This window comes from Pangasianodon hypophthalmus, chromosome 26 (genome assembly GCF_027358585.1).
Source record: "Pangasianodon hypophthalmus isolate fPanHyp1 chromosome 26, fPanHyp1.pri, whole genome shotgun sequence".
NCBI classification, from domain to species: Eukaryota; Metazoa; Chordata; class Actinopteri; order Siluriformes; family Pangasiidae; genus Pangasianodon; species Pangasianodon hypophthalmus.
In genome coordinates, this window is record NC_069735.1 from 14,640,344 (window position 1) to 14,659,819 (window position 19,476).

The 19,476-nt window shown below is 37.9% G+C and overlaps 1 protein-coding gene across 2 annotated transcripts in view; it reads right to left on the reverse strand.

Moving 5' to 3' along the window:
• The window catches only part of meis1a (Meis homeobox 1 a), a 35,509-nt gene continuing 16,033 nt past the window's right edge, over positions 1 to 19,476 (reverse strand). The window contains exons 8-13 of one of the 2 annotated variants that reach the window (XM_026932003.3): positions 18,577 to 18,722; positions 9,797 to 9,873; positions 6,003 to 6,061; positions 5,379 to 5,465; positions 4,396 to 4,478; positions 1 to 2,375 (exon numbers count right to left, since the gene is read on the reverse strand). In XM_026932003.3, coding sequence (XP_026787804.1) covers positions 4,435 to 4,478; positions 5,379 to 5,465; positions 6,003 to 6,061; positions 9,797 to 9,873; positions 18,577 to 18,722 — 413 coding nt within the window. In that variant the 3' untranslated portion in view covers positions 1 to 2,375; positions 4,396 to 4,434. Of the gene's footprint in view, positions 2,376 to 4,395; positions 4,479 to 5,378; positions 5,469 to 6,002; positions 6,062 to 9,796; positions 9,874 to 18,576; positions 18,723 to 19,476 lie in introns of both variants that reach the window. The other variant, XM_026932002.3, reaches the window with a different exon arrangement.

A 19,476-nucleotide genomic window follows, 5' to 3' on the forward strand; every position in this document is an offset into this window, starting at 1 on the left:
TTGAGGTAAAAAGTTTTATGAAAACAGCACACACACACTCTCACACACAAACACACATAGTGCGGAAAATACAGAACATGGTGTACCAATGCAAACCAGAACATTTACAATCTTCTTTTTCAGGATTTTCTTTGAGCACCGTTCCTCATTCGAGAGATATGCAATGCAGCAGATCGCATAAGAATCGAAATAAACATTCATTTTTAAAACATCAATGCATCTGCGGCATGTTTGTAAAGGTAAACATTGTTGCATTTGGTGTTTGCAGCACTACAAAATTATACAATCAACCTTAAAAATTTGCAAGCTTAGTGCCTATGTCATCTAAAATCAACCGTACCATCAATACAAGCAATTTTTTTGTCCTTCTCCAGGCCTTGCCATTTTTTTTTATGTATGTCCATGTAGATCCCAATGAAGTAGATCCTCAAAATGTGTGCAGGTCCTCCTGCTGCTGGTGAGAAAATTGTTTTTAACTTCTTAAAGGTCACTGTTAAACCTCAAAATGCATATTTTATTCAGCATGGTTTTGGGGTGGATTTGAAACAGCACAAAAGTTACCTCAAATACACTTCAATGGGACATAATGCTAAAAGCTTAACAGGCTATACACTGCTTTTTTTGGACTATTCAAGTTATGTTGAGTCTTTGATAAAGAGCTGGGACTCCTGTAAATCTTATGCAAGGTGTTTTTTTTTTTTTTTTTTGCCTTCTGGTAGTGATGCGTTTCTGCACATCATCAATTTTAACTTGCAGTCGAGCCACAGCAGTTTGTTCTCCAGACACTCTCTCTCAGTTCCCAGCACACCTGTACAAAGCCATCTGAGGGGCCCAAGCACCAGTTTGGAAAACAATGAATTACAAAATGTAAGCTGGCGCGAAAGCTTAGACATTATTGTCTCAATGCACTAAAATTCTTCATTGCTTACAGTGATCCAAAAAGGTTGTTTTTTTTCGTGGGTACCATTTTTACAGAGACACATGAACACGCTTTTCTCAACATATTCGCAGCAGTCATTTCACTCTGGAGAACTTTCAAACAGAACAACAACACTGGAGGAAGACCCTTCAGAAATCAGCGCGTTGCCCAGAAATCATCCACTGCCATTTTGCCTAGCGGTAACGGAGATACTTTCAGGTGGTTGTCCCTCCATCAATGCCAAAATGATGCTGTAACTAAGGAAATTGGTCTTCTAACCACGAAAGTTAATATTGTAACTAAGGAAGTTAATGGTGTAAAGATGATGATGTAAGTTGTAAGTTAATGGTGTAATTAGGGAAGCTGATGCTGTAACTAAGGAAGCTGAAGCTGTAACTAAGAAAGTTGAAGCTGTAACTAAGGAAGTAAATGGTGTAACTAAGGAAGCTGAAGCTGTAACTAAGAAAGTTGAAGCTGTAACTAAGGAAGCTGATCCTCTAACTGTGAAAGTTAATATTGTAACTAAGGAAACTGATCTTGTAATTAAGGAAGTTAATGGTGTAAATAATAAGTGGATACTGTAACGAAGGAAGTTGATGCTGTAACTATGGAAGCTGATCCTTTAACTAAAGAAGTTGATGCTATAAGTAATTAATTTAATGTTGTCACTAAGGAATGTTAATATTGTAACTAAGGAATTTGATGCTGTAACTATGAAAGTTAGTTCTGTAACTAAAGAAGTTAATGCTGTAACTAAGGAAGCTGATGGTGTAACTAAGGAAGTTGATTCTGTAACTAAGGAAGCTGATGGTGTAACTAAGCAAGTTGATGCTGTAACTAATTTGATGCTGTAATCTTGTTGAAGGAATAAAAGTAACTCCTGCTACAAGGCTGCCTTTAAAATCTCCGCTTTCAAGCCAATATATAATCATCTAATCAGAGGTAAATATTTAGGTAAATACATTAATAATTCACAAAATAACCCAACAACGTGATAGGGATCATTATTTTTATGCTAACAGTAGGAAGTGAGTTCCTCGTAGCCATCTATGGGAGGTCATTTTTGGGCCTTCCTTAACTCTAAACTCTAGAATTTGACAAAGAAACACCATAAAACCATATAAACACCTGGATAAAATATTTTTTGAGGTTTAACATTTGAGTGTCCTTATCCTTTAAGGCAGTTCAGTCTTTGTCTCCAGGCCTACAGCAGGTAAGGCTGGGAGTAATAGAGGGGTTTTCTTTTTATTGTTTTTTTTTTTTTTGACCCATTATGATTGATGTCCCAGTCCTCGCCAGACTCCAGCTGGGGCGGCCATTTTGAACGAGACGGCTGTAACGGCCTGCTGCAGCAGTCTCTATGGTGGCAGCGAGGCACTTGCATTCCTTAAGCCACGGAGAGGTAATTTATCAGGCTTCTGGGATTTGTAGTGTTGACGATTCGCCATCTTTGGTGCTGTAAGAAAAAAACCCCAAAGCAAACAGTCAGTGTGTTTCAGTCTCAGAGGCAGAAAACAGCAGTGAATAGAGAAATATCAGCGTTTACAATGTACAAAATGTTTCTCTTTTCTTTCGTCAGTACTGGAGCCAATGCTGCTTCAAGGACCCAGACGAAGTTTTCAGAAACTGGCCCGTCTTTCTGCTATTTTTAAGAGCCAAACCACTACATTTTCAGCTGTGGGACTTTCCTAATGAGCGGCATGAAAATAAAAACAACCGTGGAGGATTTTACATGTTGTACTTCTGGCTTTTAGAACATTTTACCATCCAGTCATCATAGACAACGATTACGAAATATGCAAGGTGTTTTTATCACTTTGTGCTGTTTATTCTGGTTGAGTAGCTGCTTAAAGGAATTGTAGTTAGCATTAGCGTTAGCAATAAAGGTCCTATTTAGTTACCATAATAATATATTGTAAAAAAAAATTTTTTTTACACTTTTTATTGTAATGACATGTAACTTGAGGTGAGATATTCCCATGCCTCTTGTGTCACTGGTTCTCAGTTTCAGATCACACTCTTGGGAAAACGTAGGGTTCTCCAAGGGTTAAGGGTTCTTTCACTTCCTAAAAAGGTGATCCTTGGAACCTGTTCTTATGGGGAAGTTGTAGCGTTCAGAAAGATAACAGAAGAACCTTTAAGGAATCTACCTGGAACTCTCTTTGAAAAGGAAATAGAGTTAAGCTAAAATTCCACCCGAAACACTTTTAAATACGTTTATATTGAAGTATTGATGAAGTGTTTACAAATGTTGTTTGGTGGATGCTGTATTTTCTTTGTTCCTATGAGACTGAAGTTTTACACCTTTATGAGGGAACCTTTAAAGGAAAAATACACTCTGAACAACTTGCTCATCAAAGATTTATAATAAACACATACCAGAATGTCAGTCATCTACCTGCTGATAGTGGTGCAGTGGGATTTAATCCATGTTTCATCTCTACATAAAGAGAGCAATGCAGCGGCGCTTTAGTCCTTTAGTCTGCCCCGTTCGCTTACCTCTTTATCTGTGCACTCTGCTCAAACACGTCAGCTTCCAAAGCTTCAACTTTCATGCTAATCATCTTGTAGATCACTAACTAGCCGAGTCGAGTCTCTGCTGTAACTTCATGCAGCTGTATCATATAGCTGCATTGCATTTTGGACTTAGAGTTTGAGATTTATACCAATGTCTCCACTACTCCTATGCTGGATTTCTCAGTAATAAGACGTTAAACGTCCCTGGAAAATGGTGAGTGAGAAAAGAAGCTCTTGTTATTTTGTTTTTAGGCACTTACAGTGAAACCTGACTGTTGTCACTTAATCATTTTTCTTCCATTAAACACCATCGTAACTGCACCAGCAATAAGAATATCGCCCTGTGATATCAGCACGGGACACAACCGCTAACTAGGTTCAGTGTGTTTGTGTCAAAGAAAAAAAAAAAACAGCTGAGCAAATAATAAGTGAATTTAACAAAAGAGAGGAAAAGATAAAAAAAAAACAGGGCAAGATTAAGGATGGTAAACTCTCCGCTCTGTGGACTGCATGCAGAAGGGGTGGAGGTCAACTGTACAGGCATTGTAGGGCATTATGGGATATGACAGATGTATTTGTTTGAATACAATGAATCACAAAGAGGGAGAGAAAAGCAGCACTCCCGCAGAGGCACTAACAAGCTCTCTCGCTCTCTCTCTCTCTCTCTCTCTCTTTCTCTCTGTTCAGCTTGTCCTTTCTTTCCTTCATCATTTTTCACTCTGACTCAATAACACTTCTCTCACAAAACAATATCTCTGAATGGGAAATGGGGAAACTGATTGGGAAGAAAAAAAAGACTTTCCCATGGTGGAAAACTTACTGACCATTACAACGCACTGACGCTGGATTCCATTTAAAATAAAGTTAAATAAAAGTATCCTGACAGAAAGTTTCCCCATATCAACATTTATATACACACACACACATACACACACACACACCAAATTGACTGGACTTACCTGACACCTGGGTAGGTGTTAAGATGCACTAGACATTGGTTACATGTAGTGCCACTGACCTTCCATCCCCATCCCCAGTGAACCTGAGAGAGAGAGAGACAGAGAGAGAGAGAGAGAGAGAGAGAGAGACAGAGAGAGAAAATCATTTACTGTTTTACAAGTTTTTCATTCTAGTACAATTCAAATACCTGTTGTGTAAATGTGTTTAAAGGAGCAGTTTGTAATATACAGAGCCCTCTGCTGCCTGTGAGGTGAATTACATCTGCAGTAAAAAAAAACCCTGACTAGTCCCTGTTGAATCTGTGTTTGCCTTGTGTGTTGCCTTTTAAGGAAAAGGAACAGAGCTGAGCAGCTTTGTTTCTGCTGGAGGCGAGGCTAATTTATGGGTTAAGAAAATCTACACAGAAGCCTGAAATAAAGAAAGTATCCAGGAATTACACAGGAATGTTAATCACAGTGAATCACAGTTTGCTAAGGTATATATCATGGCATATGATTCCTACAGGTCAAGAAAGACTTTTAAATGCTAACTATTAATGCACTGTAGCTAAGGAAGCTGATCCTGTAACTAAGGAAGTTAATGCTGTAGCTAAGGAAGTTACTCCTGTAAATAAGGAAGTTAGTGCTGTATCTATGGAAGTTGATCCTCTAACTATGGAAGTTAATGCTGTAGCTTGGGAAGTTGATACTAGTTGTAACTAAGGAAGTTGACTCTGTTACTAAGGATGTGAATTCTAACTGCAATAATAACTATGAAGCTATATTTGCAATGTGTGTTGCCTTTTAAGTACAAGTGGAAAGCTGAGCAGCTTTGTTTCAGCTGGAGGCAGAGCTCTTTTCTGGGCCAGAAAAAAAATTGTAAATCACAGTCTAAAGTTGAAAGCATATAATTCTTAGAGGGCACTTTTAGAAACGCTCTTAAACATTACACACTGCCCCTTTAAATGTGTGAACAGTACAATAATGTGCACTGAAAATGTCACCTGGGGCCCTGGCAGCCATGTGAGCCTGTCCGTCCAACATGTAGCCTCCCATTGGCTGACTGTCAGGAGTGTACGGCCCACCATGACCTACTGCAACGACACACACTCCCGTCAGAACTTCTAAAATCAAATACATACTGCTATAGGTTTGCAGTCGTGCATTCCCGTTCCCCGCTCCCCTCCCTCCGAAGCCCATTAGTGTACAGTCCGTATGGGGTTTGTGAGCTGTGTCTGGTTAACTGGCATGAGGGCAGCAGTTCAGACCCACAGAAATGCCTTTGAACTTCCCCGGCCCTCCTCCCCGCCTCGGCCTGGAGCCTGCCCGACCCGCACACCCCCCTCACAGCCCATAAACTTTACTACAGCTCAACAGAAACAAGATTCAAACAGTCAGGAGAAAAAGAGCAAGAGAGAGAGAGAGAAAGAGAGAGAGAGAGAGAAAAGAGACTAGAAGGATGAAATATATCACTCGGTTCAGCGATTCGTTTTGCGTCACTTAATAAAGACCCTTGGAACTCTGTTAACGTCTTTGGTTTGTATTGGACCCACTTAGTGGAAGTGTGTGAGAGCGCAGAGGAGAGAAGTAGCTTTAGCGGGAGTAGGACAGCGTTAGCGTGGACTCACCTGCACGGTTCGACTGATCGATCATCGGCTGGACTATCCTTCTCCTGGCATTGATGAACCTGGAGAGATAAATATAGCGAGAGCAACCTGGTTATATGTCACAGTTCATCTCATCACAGAATACTTTGGATTTAAAGGAACCGAATCTTTATCTACTACATCTGTAGTGTACATTCTAAGAAAAAATGGTTTCTTGATGGTTCTTTAGATGGTTAACCTCTTAGATTTGCAGCTTAGTATTCAATTATTCATCCTAAACAACAGGGAAATTAATAGGAAAGGTGTGGAGGTATGATACTATGGATGCACCAACACAGCCTCCTAGGAGGCTAACAGCTTCTGGTTTTTTAAAGAGGTTCTACCTGGAACCTATCCTGAAAGTGGGAAGGTCTTTCCCCAGATTATTAGACCGAATTTGGACATAGTTTTCCCTGAGAAAAGAACATAAAACCTCTTTACACCAAACTCACTCATAATGAAAGTCTAAGGGCAGTCATTGGATTCCCTCAATAAAAAAAAACACATATTTTATAGAGCGTTTTTGTGAGTTCTTGAGTCAGCCGTATTTCTAAATGAAGTTCAGACACAGGGCTACTGTTTAGCAGGGACGCACACCAGTTTCCACATAAACACCACATATCACAACAATGACAAGTTGTTGTACAAATCATGATTTTATTTTATGGCCATAAAGTCAAAGAGTGCCATAAATAATAACTATTAAATAAATAAATAAATAAATACTAATTAAATTAATAGATTGGACAGAAATTCGCTGTCGGAAAAATTTCGTAATCGTGACACATCTACCCTAGATGCAGAACGTTGGTTTTTTGTTTTGTTTTTGTTTTGTTTTTTTGGTACAGTAGCACCAAAATTTTCTTTTGCAGATTTTTTGGAGACTTTTTCTCATAAAAAACTATTATTGGAGTGTTACAGTTTTTAAACTTGTTTTGAAAGTTTATTTTTTTAAATTCAGAAACGTGAGAAACGTGTCGAACCTCTAGTCCATGTTAAGCGCACACACACACACACACACACACACTGCAGATGCGCTGAACAGGGATTAGGTTGGAAAAGCGGTGGAGTACTCCTTTAATGTCAGGGATGTCAGTGTACAGGCACAATCTCAGAATGCTTTTAGTATCTACTCCCCTACAGTGCTTGACCTTTCACCCTTTGACTCTATGACCCCATGACGTCACACACTGAGCAGAGGTGCAGCTCTGGTCTTCCTCAGTCTAAAAACCCCCTCGTGACCTCTGACCTGAAGGTGCCAGTGCCCTGGGTCCGTACATGATTTATGTCCCCACTGTTTGACCTCGGGGCACACGGTTCCATTTCCTGTTCCCTTGAAAAAAGCTGGGGGTCGTACGGCACAAATGGCTGGCGCTGAGCTAATGAAGGTTACGCACCAGAAATGGGAAGAGCTAAAATAATTTATGGAGGACAAATGAATCCATTTTGAAAATATTAAAAAAGGTGTCCTTGACTCTAAATGAGATTCAGAGCATTAAAGCAAGTAGGAGAAGTGATTCCATTTGAAATGATTTAAATCAGACATCACTCTCCACTGTCTCTCAAGGGAAACAAGGGTACTAAACTGTACCTTTCCTTCTCACCTTTATCTTTTGTACCATTAATATGTACCTGGAAATGTGGACATAGTGTACCTTTAGCAAGATTTAAGCTACATAAATGGTTACGTAATTACCTTTTGGAGTCAAGCTTTAAAGCTTTACACTACGTGCACTTTTCTAGGTAAAAGATACGAAATGTACAAAACTTGTACACTTAAGGGTACCATCTCAACGACAAGGAAAGGTACAGTTTAGTACGCTTTTCTTTTGAGAGTCTGTCATTGTATTAGCAAGTATATGAATATTAAAACTGACCCCAGATCAGCACCATTGCCAATAAATCAGCTCCGTTATGACACGCCACCTGTCCAGCGACCAATCAGAGCAGAGAACAAAACCCCATACAGTTGCAAATCCTGCCCCCTTCTTTTAGGGGTAAAAGTTTGACCCTTGGCTGACCCCTCGCTTCACACCATGAGGCTGGGTTTTACGAGCACCAGGCTCTGCCTCCTCATCATATACACACGCACACCGCACACTCACACGGCAAGCATGTACCATAAATACAAAGCACGTGGTAAATATGCTACAGCTATTTAAGGCGCTCTCGCAGAGACACGAATGAAGGTTATTCACCCAGACACGCTACACAACACAACCGCTATGTGTGCATCATGATTGAAGTTCATAATTCATAAGCTACATTTTAAAAAGGTCAAGTACTGAAAAAAGTACTGAATCTGTACAATTAATTAATTCAAGCCCAGGCCAGGAATGAATTCATATGTGTCGTTAGGGACACTTGGGCTGCTGAACCTCAGAACTTAAAAACACATGGGTCGCACCATCATAAAACGTCCCCCTGGCCTCACCGTAATGTGGGGTTATGCAGCGGTCAGCCTTTGTGTGTGTGTGTGTGTGTGTGTGTGTGTGTGTGTGTGTGTGGGTGGGTGGGTGTGTATGTGTTTAAATAAACCAGTCCAGCTGTTCACTGTGAAAATTCTGTTTAATTTGACAAGTGCTTGTTTGCACTCCTCGTGCCGCCCCCTCACCTGTTCTGAAAATGGACCACACTGTTGCCATGCAAAGGCGCATTCTAGAAAGATCTGGCAACGGTCTAGATTGTCACTGTCACCAAGAGAATGCGTAACTACAACAAAGATGATTTGGGTGCGTACCGATTCAACTCGCATTCTAGAATGAATTGGGAACAATCTAGAATGTCACTGTCGCCAAGGGAACACAGAACTACAACGAAAAAAAAAAATTGGTACGTTCCAACTCAACTCGAATTCTAGAATCATCTGGCAGCATTCGAAAATGTTACTATCGCCAAGCGAACATTTAACTTACACTCTAGAGCAACCTTGCAATATTCTAGAATGTCACTGTTGCCAAAGGAACACAGAACTACAACGAAAAATAATTGGTGAGTTCCAATTGAACTTGCATTCTAGAACCATCTGGCAACATTCTACAATGTCACCATCACCGAGGGAACTCGGAACTACAGCGAAAAAATAATCTGCTGCAGTCCAATAGAACTTATTGTAGACTGATATGGAAACATTCCAGAATGTGACTGTTGCCTAGGGAACGCAGAACTACAACAAAAAAGAATCTGGTGCGTTGTCGCCAAGGGAACGCAGACCTACAATGATCAAGAATTCGATGTGTTCCAATTAAACTTTGCATTCTAGAATGATCTGGGGACAATCTAGACTGTCCCCGTCACCAAGGAAACGCAGAACTTCAATGAAAAATAATTTGTCGTATTCTAATTGTACTTGCATTCTAAAATGATCTGGCAAAATTCTAGAATGTCTCCGTCACCACGGGAACAGAGAACTTTAACGAAAAAAAATTAGGTGCATTCCATTTGAACTTGTGAATTTGTGATTACGATGTGGGAAGGTAAAGACATAGGCAAGTAGTTAAAGAAATACTGTTGCTAGGCAACTGAAAAATATAGATTGGAACATACAGTAGTTAATGACTGAGGCTAGCTGAGGCTAGATAAATCATGGCCACCAAGTCTTTTATACGAAGAATATGAAAGCAAAATCATATTAAACCAGTTCTAGCATCACTCTGTACACACTAAAGCATCACTAGTGCAAATTTTTAGCATCGTTATACACAAACTACATCGACTTTACAATTGTGTGACTTTGCGGTGTGTCATTGTGTCTCTACACTTATAAACACACTCACCAGTTGTTGACCTGGAGGATGGTGAGACCCGTATCCTGAGCTAACTGCTTCTTCTGCTCTTCAGAGGGGTACGGGTGCTAACACAGAACAGAGAACACACATCAATTACACTGATTTTATTACAGATCTTTTTTTTTTTTTTTTTTTAAAGTGTGTTTACATACACACTAATAATATGATCATTATTTGATAGCAATCTCCAATACAGGATTTTAAATCCGGTGGAAAAGTTCCTGAAGTTGAAGCTGCTATCAGATTTCTGACATTTCCTGAAACTCGATTATAGTCTAATAATCAGGTTTTTGAGTGCATGTATACAGTTACTCTGATATCCTGCGATATATTTCTCTCGGTCTGTACGGAGCTGTGTCGGAGGAAGAATAAAATAAATCAATAAATCTTTGGTAGCCCCCACATCCCATGGGAAGAGTGCAACGATGCAGGGTCACTTTAATACTGTTGTGTGTTTGTGCATTCTTGGTGTGTCTCTTTCTTGGTGTGTATTTTTATACTGTTATACTCACATTGTATATCATTACTATTATAAGTATTATGTCTCCAATCCTTTGCTGCTGTAACAATGCAAATTTCCCCACTGGGGGACGAATAAAGGATTATCTTATCTTATCTTATCTTGAAAACACCACACACTAACGCTGCGTTATGTGACGACTTGAGAACAAGGAAGTGTGCGGAAACTGGATACAAATACACAAAGGTTTTAATAAAAGAACATAACAAAGAACTGGAATTGGAAGAAAAAAACACATACAGGGTAACTAGAATGGCGAAAAGCAAGCAAGAATACACCATGATGAAGAAATATACAGTGTGATTAACTGATTACAAAACACAAGAGACATAGAAAATAAACCAATGACCTCTGAGGGGCGGAGACACTGAAACCAAAACATAAACGAAAGCACCTGAAGACCTGAGAACCAATCACACGATACGATACGGGAGCAGCACTGAGAGCTTTCTACGCAGAAGTGGGAAGTCTGAGCTTGTCCAAAATTTTGAATTTGGTACATTTGAGGTACAAAGTGGAAAAGAACACAGACGCCTCTGTGAAAACTTGTCTTCATTAGCAGTAAGGTAGCTAGTTAACATTCATGATGTATTTACTTCCCCAAAACAGCAAACTGTTTGGTCAGTGTTATAAATTTAACCAACGAATGCGTTTGTACGCTGACCGATCTAAAGCAAATACTATTATAACCTCATTTAAAAGCAGAGACGTGTCGTTTTGTTTACTGTTGACGATGTAAGCAGACATGTTGATATGATGTCACATGCTGAACTCAGGGGTTGAGGAAGGCTTCCAGTTGAGAGGGTGTTTTCTCGGGTTTTTTTCTTAGTAGGAGGTCGGAAATTCAGAGTTATTACCTTTTTTATTCAAAAAAAAAATTTTTTTTCATCATCACACCCACAAAACATAGCAATGAGACAGAAAATTGAGTTAGCTTATTAGCACAGGCCGCACAGTACAGCTATTTGCAAAAGGTTATCTTTTTATTTTCAGTGTTGTACTATTAATTGGACAAGGTCACTTTGAAAGTACTACCCTGTTGCTCAAATTATAGAAATCAAATTATTAATTAAAAATACATTTTAATTAAGTCATTAGAATGTCCTTAATGTCCTCATGCCTTTAGCATGCATGCTAATTAACCATATTTTGTGTTTGCTAATTCTATGCTAACAAAAACATCTATTTGTACCATTAAACACAAATAAATAGAAACCATTAAACAAACCTACTGCTGGAGAGGTTACATTAAGCTAAGCTAAATGAAAATAAAGGCTAGCTGTGATGCCATGTGATCAGCTTTGCTAACTTATCTTAGCTAAGGTACCTTTTCCAGCAATAGGTTTGTTTGTTGATGCTAGAAGCTAGGCAAGCTTTCTAGCAAGCTAGCTAAGGTTAAGCTAATTATTTTGTTGTGTTGTTAGAACACAACAAACTAAGTAGGAAGATTGCTTGCTAGCTAGTTAATGGTCACCTAATATGTCCATTTATGAGTAAATTATGTTTTAATGTGCCATTAGAACAATAAAGTAGCAGAAGTTATGGATCAGTTGTGAATTTTTCCCTTCGGAAATTTCTAGATTTAGTTTTGAATTATACAAAATTCCACAAACGCTTTATTTGTTGGTATCACATGCCAACAAACTACAAATCTTTTAGTATAAATCAGGAGCTGTTTTCCTACAATTCTTCACGCCAGTTAATGATCACAACCCGACTCATAAACAGTTCTGTAACAAAAGACATAAAAACAACAGGACAACAGGAAACGTCGGTGCCAGTGGTGCTAATTTGAATGCGTTTGTATTCTGGTTCCTAAAAGCCGAGCAACAAAGTAATTACGAATAACAATCCCGCAATCAAGGCCAACACAATCCCTAAACGCTTGTCGTAATCCTGGAGGAAATCTGCGCGGAAATGAAGAAAACTGCCGTGTGTGATTACGCCCTGACCCCAGATCAGATGCTAAATCTCATCAGGAGCTTAAAATACAGAGAGGCCGGCACTAAATCTGACCCCAGGTCAGCGATGTTAACAACTCGGCCATGGTCCAGCGTTTGGGTGCTGAACACCTGTCGCTATTGCTCTGCTAGCAAATGGTGGGTGAGCTTTAGTGAGCTTTAGTGGTTTACAGCTGAACGAGCCTGGTTTGCTCCCTGGGTGTTGAGGAAGTAAGTGTGTGTGTGTGTGCGTGTATGTGTGGAGGCGATTATCCTGTTTTCTGGAGTAGTAAAACTGTTAGTGCCCTAATTATCAGTAATTCTGGGGGAATTAAAGTTAAAACACCTTTAAAACACACCATGTGTGTGCACAGGCATACAGAGACACTATGTTAAAAAACCAACGAATGGAACCATCAAGAAGCATTTCATTTTAAACAACGCAACAAGGAATTTAAATAACGATAAAAATAATAAAAATAAATAAATAATAAGTAGTAGATCTGCCACAGAGTCTTTTAAAGTGTTTTTGAACTAAAACAATATTTTTATCACGGACGTTTCCAATTATCGCCACCTCCCCAACATTCCTCTGAGATTAGCTTGCCTGGATGGGAAGCTTTTTTTTTTTTTTTTTTTCCGTCAGTGTCCAAGCTCATAGATAAAGCCTGTCTGCTCGGGTTCCTTATTTTGCCTCCATTTTACACTGTTGTATGTTTCCTTTTCAGACGATCTTATACATATAAAAATTCTAATTGCAAAATTGCAACTGCAATATAAATGAACACTTATAGTGTTGGTGTAAGTCTGTGTAGATACAAAGGAAGGGTAATATAGTATCAGTAATGTAGGTGTTATTTTGACACTTTTGAAGACAATGACAGACAGATGTCTCGCTCCAACACAGAAATACAATTTTTTATTCAATTGTAAAATTCAATATTGTATTAACATAACATATTTTGATAAAAGATTATAATAATGAGAAATTTTATTATCAATGTAACGTGTGTTTATATATATATATTGTGTATGTGTGTATGTATTTTTTTAATTGGCGTAACCACACAAGAAAAATACCTCCATATCTGAATTTCTGAATTTCAAAACTTCTCAAAATGATTTTTTTTTTAATTTATACGTTCAAAACCAATATATTTGCCTAAACATTTATTAGCAAGAACACTTAACAGCATTAGTAAACTAAATTAATTTTAAAAAAAAACAAAAAAAAACAAAGGCAGCATACAGTGCAAATGGCTGGATGAAAATAAGGAAAATTATTTTACAATTTATCTGTAAATAAGAGGAATTCCAAGAATTCAAAAACGAAATGTTGGTGTGAAATCGAACACATTAAAAGTACAAAATGTCTTTACAACACTTTATAATGCTTTTTTTTTGCATTTAACTCTCTTTCATTTCATTTCTCTCTTCCATCTTAGCATATTTAATGTATTTAACACATAAGATAAGTGTATATTATATCTAAACCACAAGTCCCGCCCACTGAAGTATTAGCACTCGCTTTCATTTAGATTGTTTTTATTATATTTCTAGAAAACATAAACAGTCTTTAGACTGAAATGTGTAAAATCATCGATAAACAGGTTGATTATTCTTAGATTTGATTTATAATGATGTCATAATAAGAAATATTACATAAATTTGCCCATATTCAGAATTTATTACTACTGTATTACTTTTTAGCACTAAGTCCTTGGTATTTTTTTTTTTACTACATCAGTTGTACATATGGTTTCAAAACGCAAAGTATAACTCGTGATTTTTACATTATTAAATATAAAATTCAGAGCATTTACTGCATTGCTGTTGTGTAAAATACAACGCAATGCAACGCATGTGGAAATGACTTGTAATTACTAAACTTATTTATCTGTTAGATTCCAGGTACTTTGCGCACTGTAACATGAAATAATCTTTCCTAATCAACAAAAATGACTTCACAACCTCTAGATCGTGACTTGAAGGAATAAAACACAAAGACAGGGAGCGAGTGGATTTTCTGATAATCCCCTGCCTCTCCATCTCTCTTCACTCCACCAATCTTCGCTTACCACCTCAAAGAGAGGGGGAAAAAAACGAGCTCTCATGATGAATCGCCTCTCCTCTCTTTCATTCTCTCCTTCATTTTTCTTTTTTCCCTTCACCCCCTCCCTACTTTTTTCCCCCCTCTCGGCGCAGGGCAGTGACGGAAATTCCCCACGGCTTTTCGCAGGGTCCCGGGTCCCCCGATGAGGCTGTCAGCTCCGTAATGGATGATGTTTTGATAACAGTGAGTTCGACCCTGGACAGATGGAGGAGAGGAGAGGAGGAGAATAGGGAAACCAAGGGATCTTTGGCCCCCATTTACCAAAAAAAAAAAACCCTCCTCCACCTCCACAATGTTTTTCACCCATTTACCTTAGTGACACTAATAGAGTCTTGTTCATTGCTTCCAAATGTCTCGGCACTTCAAAAGAAACAGTAAGGCAAACAGAAAAGGCGCAAAACTAAAATCAGTAGCATGAAAAACCCGCTGGAGATAAAAATAAAAAGCCGCAAATGAAGGAAACCAGAGGTTGTTAATAAAAAGAGGACAAGTCATGAAGAGGGCAGCGTTGCCAGTCTCTGATCTATGGTGCAAAAGTAAACGTGTGTGTGTGTGTGTGTGTGTGGGCATGTTTTTAAATCGTGGTGGGGACCGAATTTCTCCAAAAGGATAGGAATATCTGACTGGTCCCCATTTGGCAGGTCCCCACAAAAAAAAAAAATAAATAAAAATACCTGCAGATTTTCTTAAAAACAAATGAAAGTAAAAGAACCAAAACGTTTCTTTTAAGGTTCAAGTTAGATTTAGGTTTAGCGTAGTATTAATTAGCTGCATTAATATCTATTTCAATGGAAGGTCCTCATAAGTAGAGTAAGACAAACCTGTGTCTGTGTGTGTGTGTGTGTGTGTGTGTGTCTGTGTCTGTGTGTGTGTCTGTGTGTGTGTAAGTAACGCCACGGACTTGTTAATTAGTCTGGCGCCTGCGATTCTGACAGCCACCCCGAAGATGAAATTAAGCAATAATCAGCAGGCGTAGGTCGGCGAAATTAAATTTTACAAACATCAGCATGAATAAGAAATGTAGACAGCGAGAGTTTAACGGGGAGAGCGTGCGGGCAGGCGAGCTCTGCAGTCGCGAATACATTTTCCTTTTTTTTTATTTCAGATCTCGTGACATCAAAGGGAGCTCAGAGGACGGGCCGGACCATTTTGCTGTTGTGTGTACAGTCTCTGTGGGTTACTCCGCGAGATATGAGCAGCCGGACAACTGAAGGATTCTGCGGTATCTGTGACCCCCGACCTTTAACGAGCTTTGGAGAACTTAGACAAAGTTTGTCCACGTGTCTGACGTTCAAACGATTTGTAGGACGCATTTATAGGTCTTCGTGAAACAATACCACACCTAGTTTGTGCTCCGTTATTACAGTTATCTGAAAATGCCTCCAGAATTAAAATACATTAACAAGCATGAATTCAAAAGTGAAGTCACAACACCGGCGGCTCTGTGAGTCTGTGTTACACAGCAGCATGTGTCCTAAACCCTGCACGTGCATTAGGCATTTTTCTATCGCACCTAAAAAAAATTAACAAAAAAAAATACTGCAGTGTGACGTTTTATTGGCTGCTACAGAATGTGAACACAGGACGTGTGTCATCAGGGGCATGCGTTTGATTAGTGAGATATGAAACGAGAGCCGAATGCCAGCGCTGTTCTCGTTCACTGCTGCTGGAGGCTTAACACACTCTGCTGCACATCTGCTAACAGGAGGGCGGCAAATTACACGCTAATTACCCAACACAGAGTACAGCCCGCGCGTGTGTGTGTGTGTGTGTGTGTGTGTGCGCTTAAGTAAAACAGCGATAGAAGGGAAGAGAGAGACAGACAGTGCTACATGCCTTCATGATGTGAAGTTCTTCAATTTTTGTTCAAACAATGGCAAATTTCTAAATAAGACACGTACTGTACATTGATATAAATTATCATTTTTATTCTTAGCTCATAAACGCAAGCTGAGAAATTCTAGCCAACTTGCTGATACTTTCTATATTATACTTTCTATATTATTTCTATTATACTTTGTAAGAACCTAAGTTCTTCTAAAGTCTTGCAAAGTCTTCAGGGTTGGAATTTTTTCCCCAACTGATTTTCAATGAACATTTCCACATAAACAATTTAAACAATTTTGATCATGTTTTCAGTAAAATATATGGGAGCTGCTAGATTCATTTTCCTCCTTTTTGGCAACATGCATAGTTTTCGATGCTGCTTTTTACCGTCCCTGTTTGTTTGACATTTTGCCTACACTTTGTACTTTCAATTTATGCCCATAATTGTGCCCTTTTTTAACACAAAAAAGACTCTGTACCTCAAATGCATGGTAGCATATTTTTCTGAACAAATTCTGCTAGAAATCTGAATAATCTTTTCACCCATTCAGTTAACTGTGTAGCTGCCAAAAGAAAAAGGGAGGGAAAAAAACAATAATGGATCTAGCAATTCAGAAAGATTTGCTAAAAACATGATCAAAGTGGTTTAAAGATACAGTTTCTAGATACATCTGTAATTCTTTTCTGTCAGAAGCTAGACAGTTGACTGAATGGGCAAAAAAAGTTCAGAATTCTAGCAGAATTTGTGCTGAAAAAAGTATAGACTGTTTTTTGTTTAAGGTATAGACTATTTTTGTGCTAAACAAGAGCAAAAATATATGTCTAAATTGTACAAAATGCCAAAAATTACCAAAAGAATAAATTTAACAAAGGGTTGAATTTGGTGCAGCTCAATAAGTTCTCCTACTTCGTCACAGTAACATATATCTTTAATTAATCTATTTTAAACAAAGATGGTTCGTATTTATTTAATAATATTTAGAAGTCTTCATCTGGTGTTTAAATTTATTACTGCAAAATTTTTACTGTAGTATTTGGACTACAAGTACTTTCCAAGTAACGACCATGTACAATAAAAGAAAAAGTACAATAAGGAATTTGAACACATTTTTTTTTCTGTGTTCAAAAATGGCTTAAATTTGGCATCAGGCACATTGTGTCACAGTCTATCCAAAAACATTTACATTTTTTCTTAGCCATAATGTTTCCTACTCTAACTAATCATTTGAGATTTGGAGAAACGCTAAAAGAAAGACATTGCAAAAGTAAGTAGCTCAAGTATATCCACGAATATCCCGTATATTACTGCAGTCTGATTCTTTCTGATTGAAGTGGTACTAATTTTTTAATTCCTATTGTAGGTTTCACATGAGAGCTTTTTCCTGTTTCCTATTCCTTGATCCAAAAGTGTTCCTTAAAATTAAAGATGTAAAACAAAACAAAAGTAATTTGGACCAACTTTTTGAAAATAATTTATAAAATATATTTTTAAAAAGTACACCAAACCATTAAAAAGGTTTCAATTTTCAAAGTTCAATACTTTTAGTAAAGTGTGTGTGTGTGTGTGTGTGTGTGTTTTTATTCTAGTATGGGAATAAATATGTTAATTTCTGGTGCTCTACTAAAACTAGTTTTAAAATTTTGTTTAAAATTTCTTATTTTGAGATTATGATAAAATAAAATTTTATTTGAATAAAATTATTACACCTGTTTCAATTTTCACACTTGAACTTTTTTCATGTTTCTAGAAATATATGCTTGATAAAACCAATGTCTAAAATAGAAAATAGAACTAATAGGCAATAGAACATTATATTTGTTAATCGTATAATGAAAAATACTAGATAATTCTGCCTGTATTTAAGATATTTCCACATGATAAGATTATTCTTCGCAGCGTGCAGCTGAAACTTTCTTTGGCCTTGCGTTGTGTGTTTATACTCTTGTGTCTGCGAACCCTTAACGTAATGCAGCCCTTGTAAAGTCAATGTAAACTGATAGCACGAGCACTTTAGGTTGAGCTGTACTGTAATGTATGGCTTTTTAAGAGACTCCCCAGTAGCCTATAACATTTTTATTGTGTTTAATCTTACAATCAAACTGCCTCTGTGATATGTGTTTTCAGCTAATTTTTTGGTCGAGAATAAACTGTGGTATGTGTAATGGCTGGTGTGGAATGTTGTCCTTTAGGAGGCCCACGATTTGCTCAAACAGTGAAATAAATTCTTACACTCCTCCTTAAACATCTATAAACAGAGAGCTGCATACCCTTCATATACGATTCCTATAAAACATTTATGGCATTTGTGTACACAACAATGAAAAACCCAAAAAAGGTAAAGAGTAAAATTAAAATATTTGTTCCTACTGTTAGGTGCTGGAACAACCACGCTCGCATGATGTTGGTTGCCACTTTAGGGAAAATCCCTCGTTTTTTGTTGTTCCTCCTGTCCTTGTCCGTCTCGTCGTCGTCTCCTGTGCTTGGAGAAGCAGCTCCGTGGTCCAAAAGGTCACCTGTTGTTGAAAGCGTCCCATAAATAACTTTCTACAAATACGCAAAGTGCATAAATACGCTTGTGTGTTTATATAGCAGTTTTTAAGAGGGTAGTAAAATAAACTCCTTTTGACAATAAATTCACGTGTAAATCTTTCACTTTTTACTTCAGACTTACTAAAAACAGGAACGTTGATGTTGATATTGACATTAAACATTGAGCTCTATTTATTTTTGCAAACATGTATGTTTCTGTAATGCCTCACAGTTCACAAATCTATATATCTAAATAGAGCTGAACTTAGAGAAAGTTTACGCAAAAGATTCTAGGTGAAATAATATTCACGCACAAATAAAATCTTAAAGTCAGCTTAAACATCTCATTTTTAACCATTAAAAATGTCACCATCTCCTCCTGCCATCTCTACTAACACACCAGCTAGCTAACCGCTAGTAAACTACTAACTAGCATCATCGTACTTTAACAGCAGCCAAATCTGTCAAAATATATCATAAAAATCAAAATCATTTTCACTAGCATTACCTAAATTAGCTGGCTTAGCACCTAGATTCTGTGGCTGAGGTGAATTTAGCACTGAGGAGACACATCTGAGCCAAACACAAACCTATATGATCGGTCTAAGCCACCTAAGGCTATCTAACCATTTCAAGGAGATCACTAAAGTTAAACATTGAGCTCTACTCATTTTTTAGACGCATGTTTCTAAATTTTTTTTCTCAAATTCACCAATCTATATATCCAAATAGTGCAGT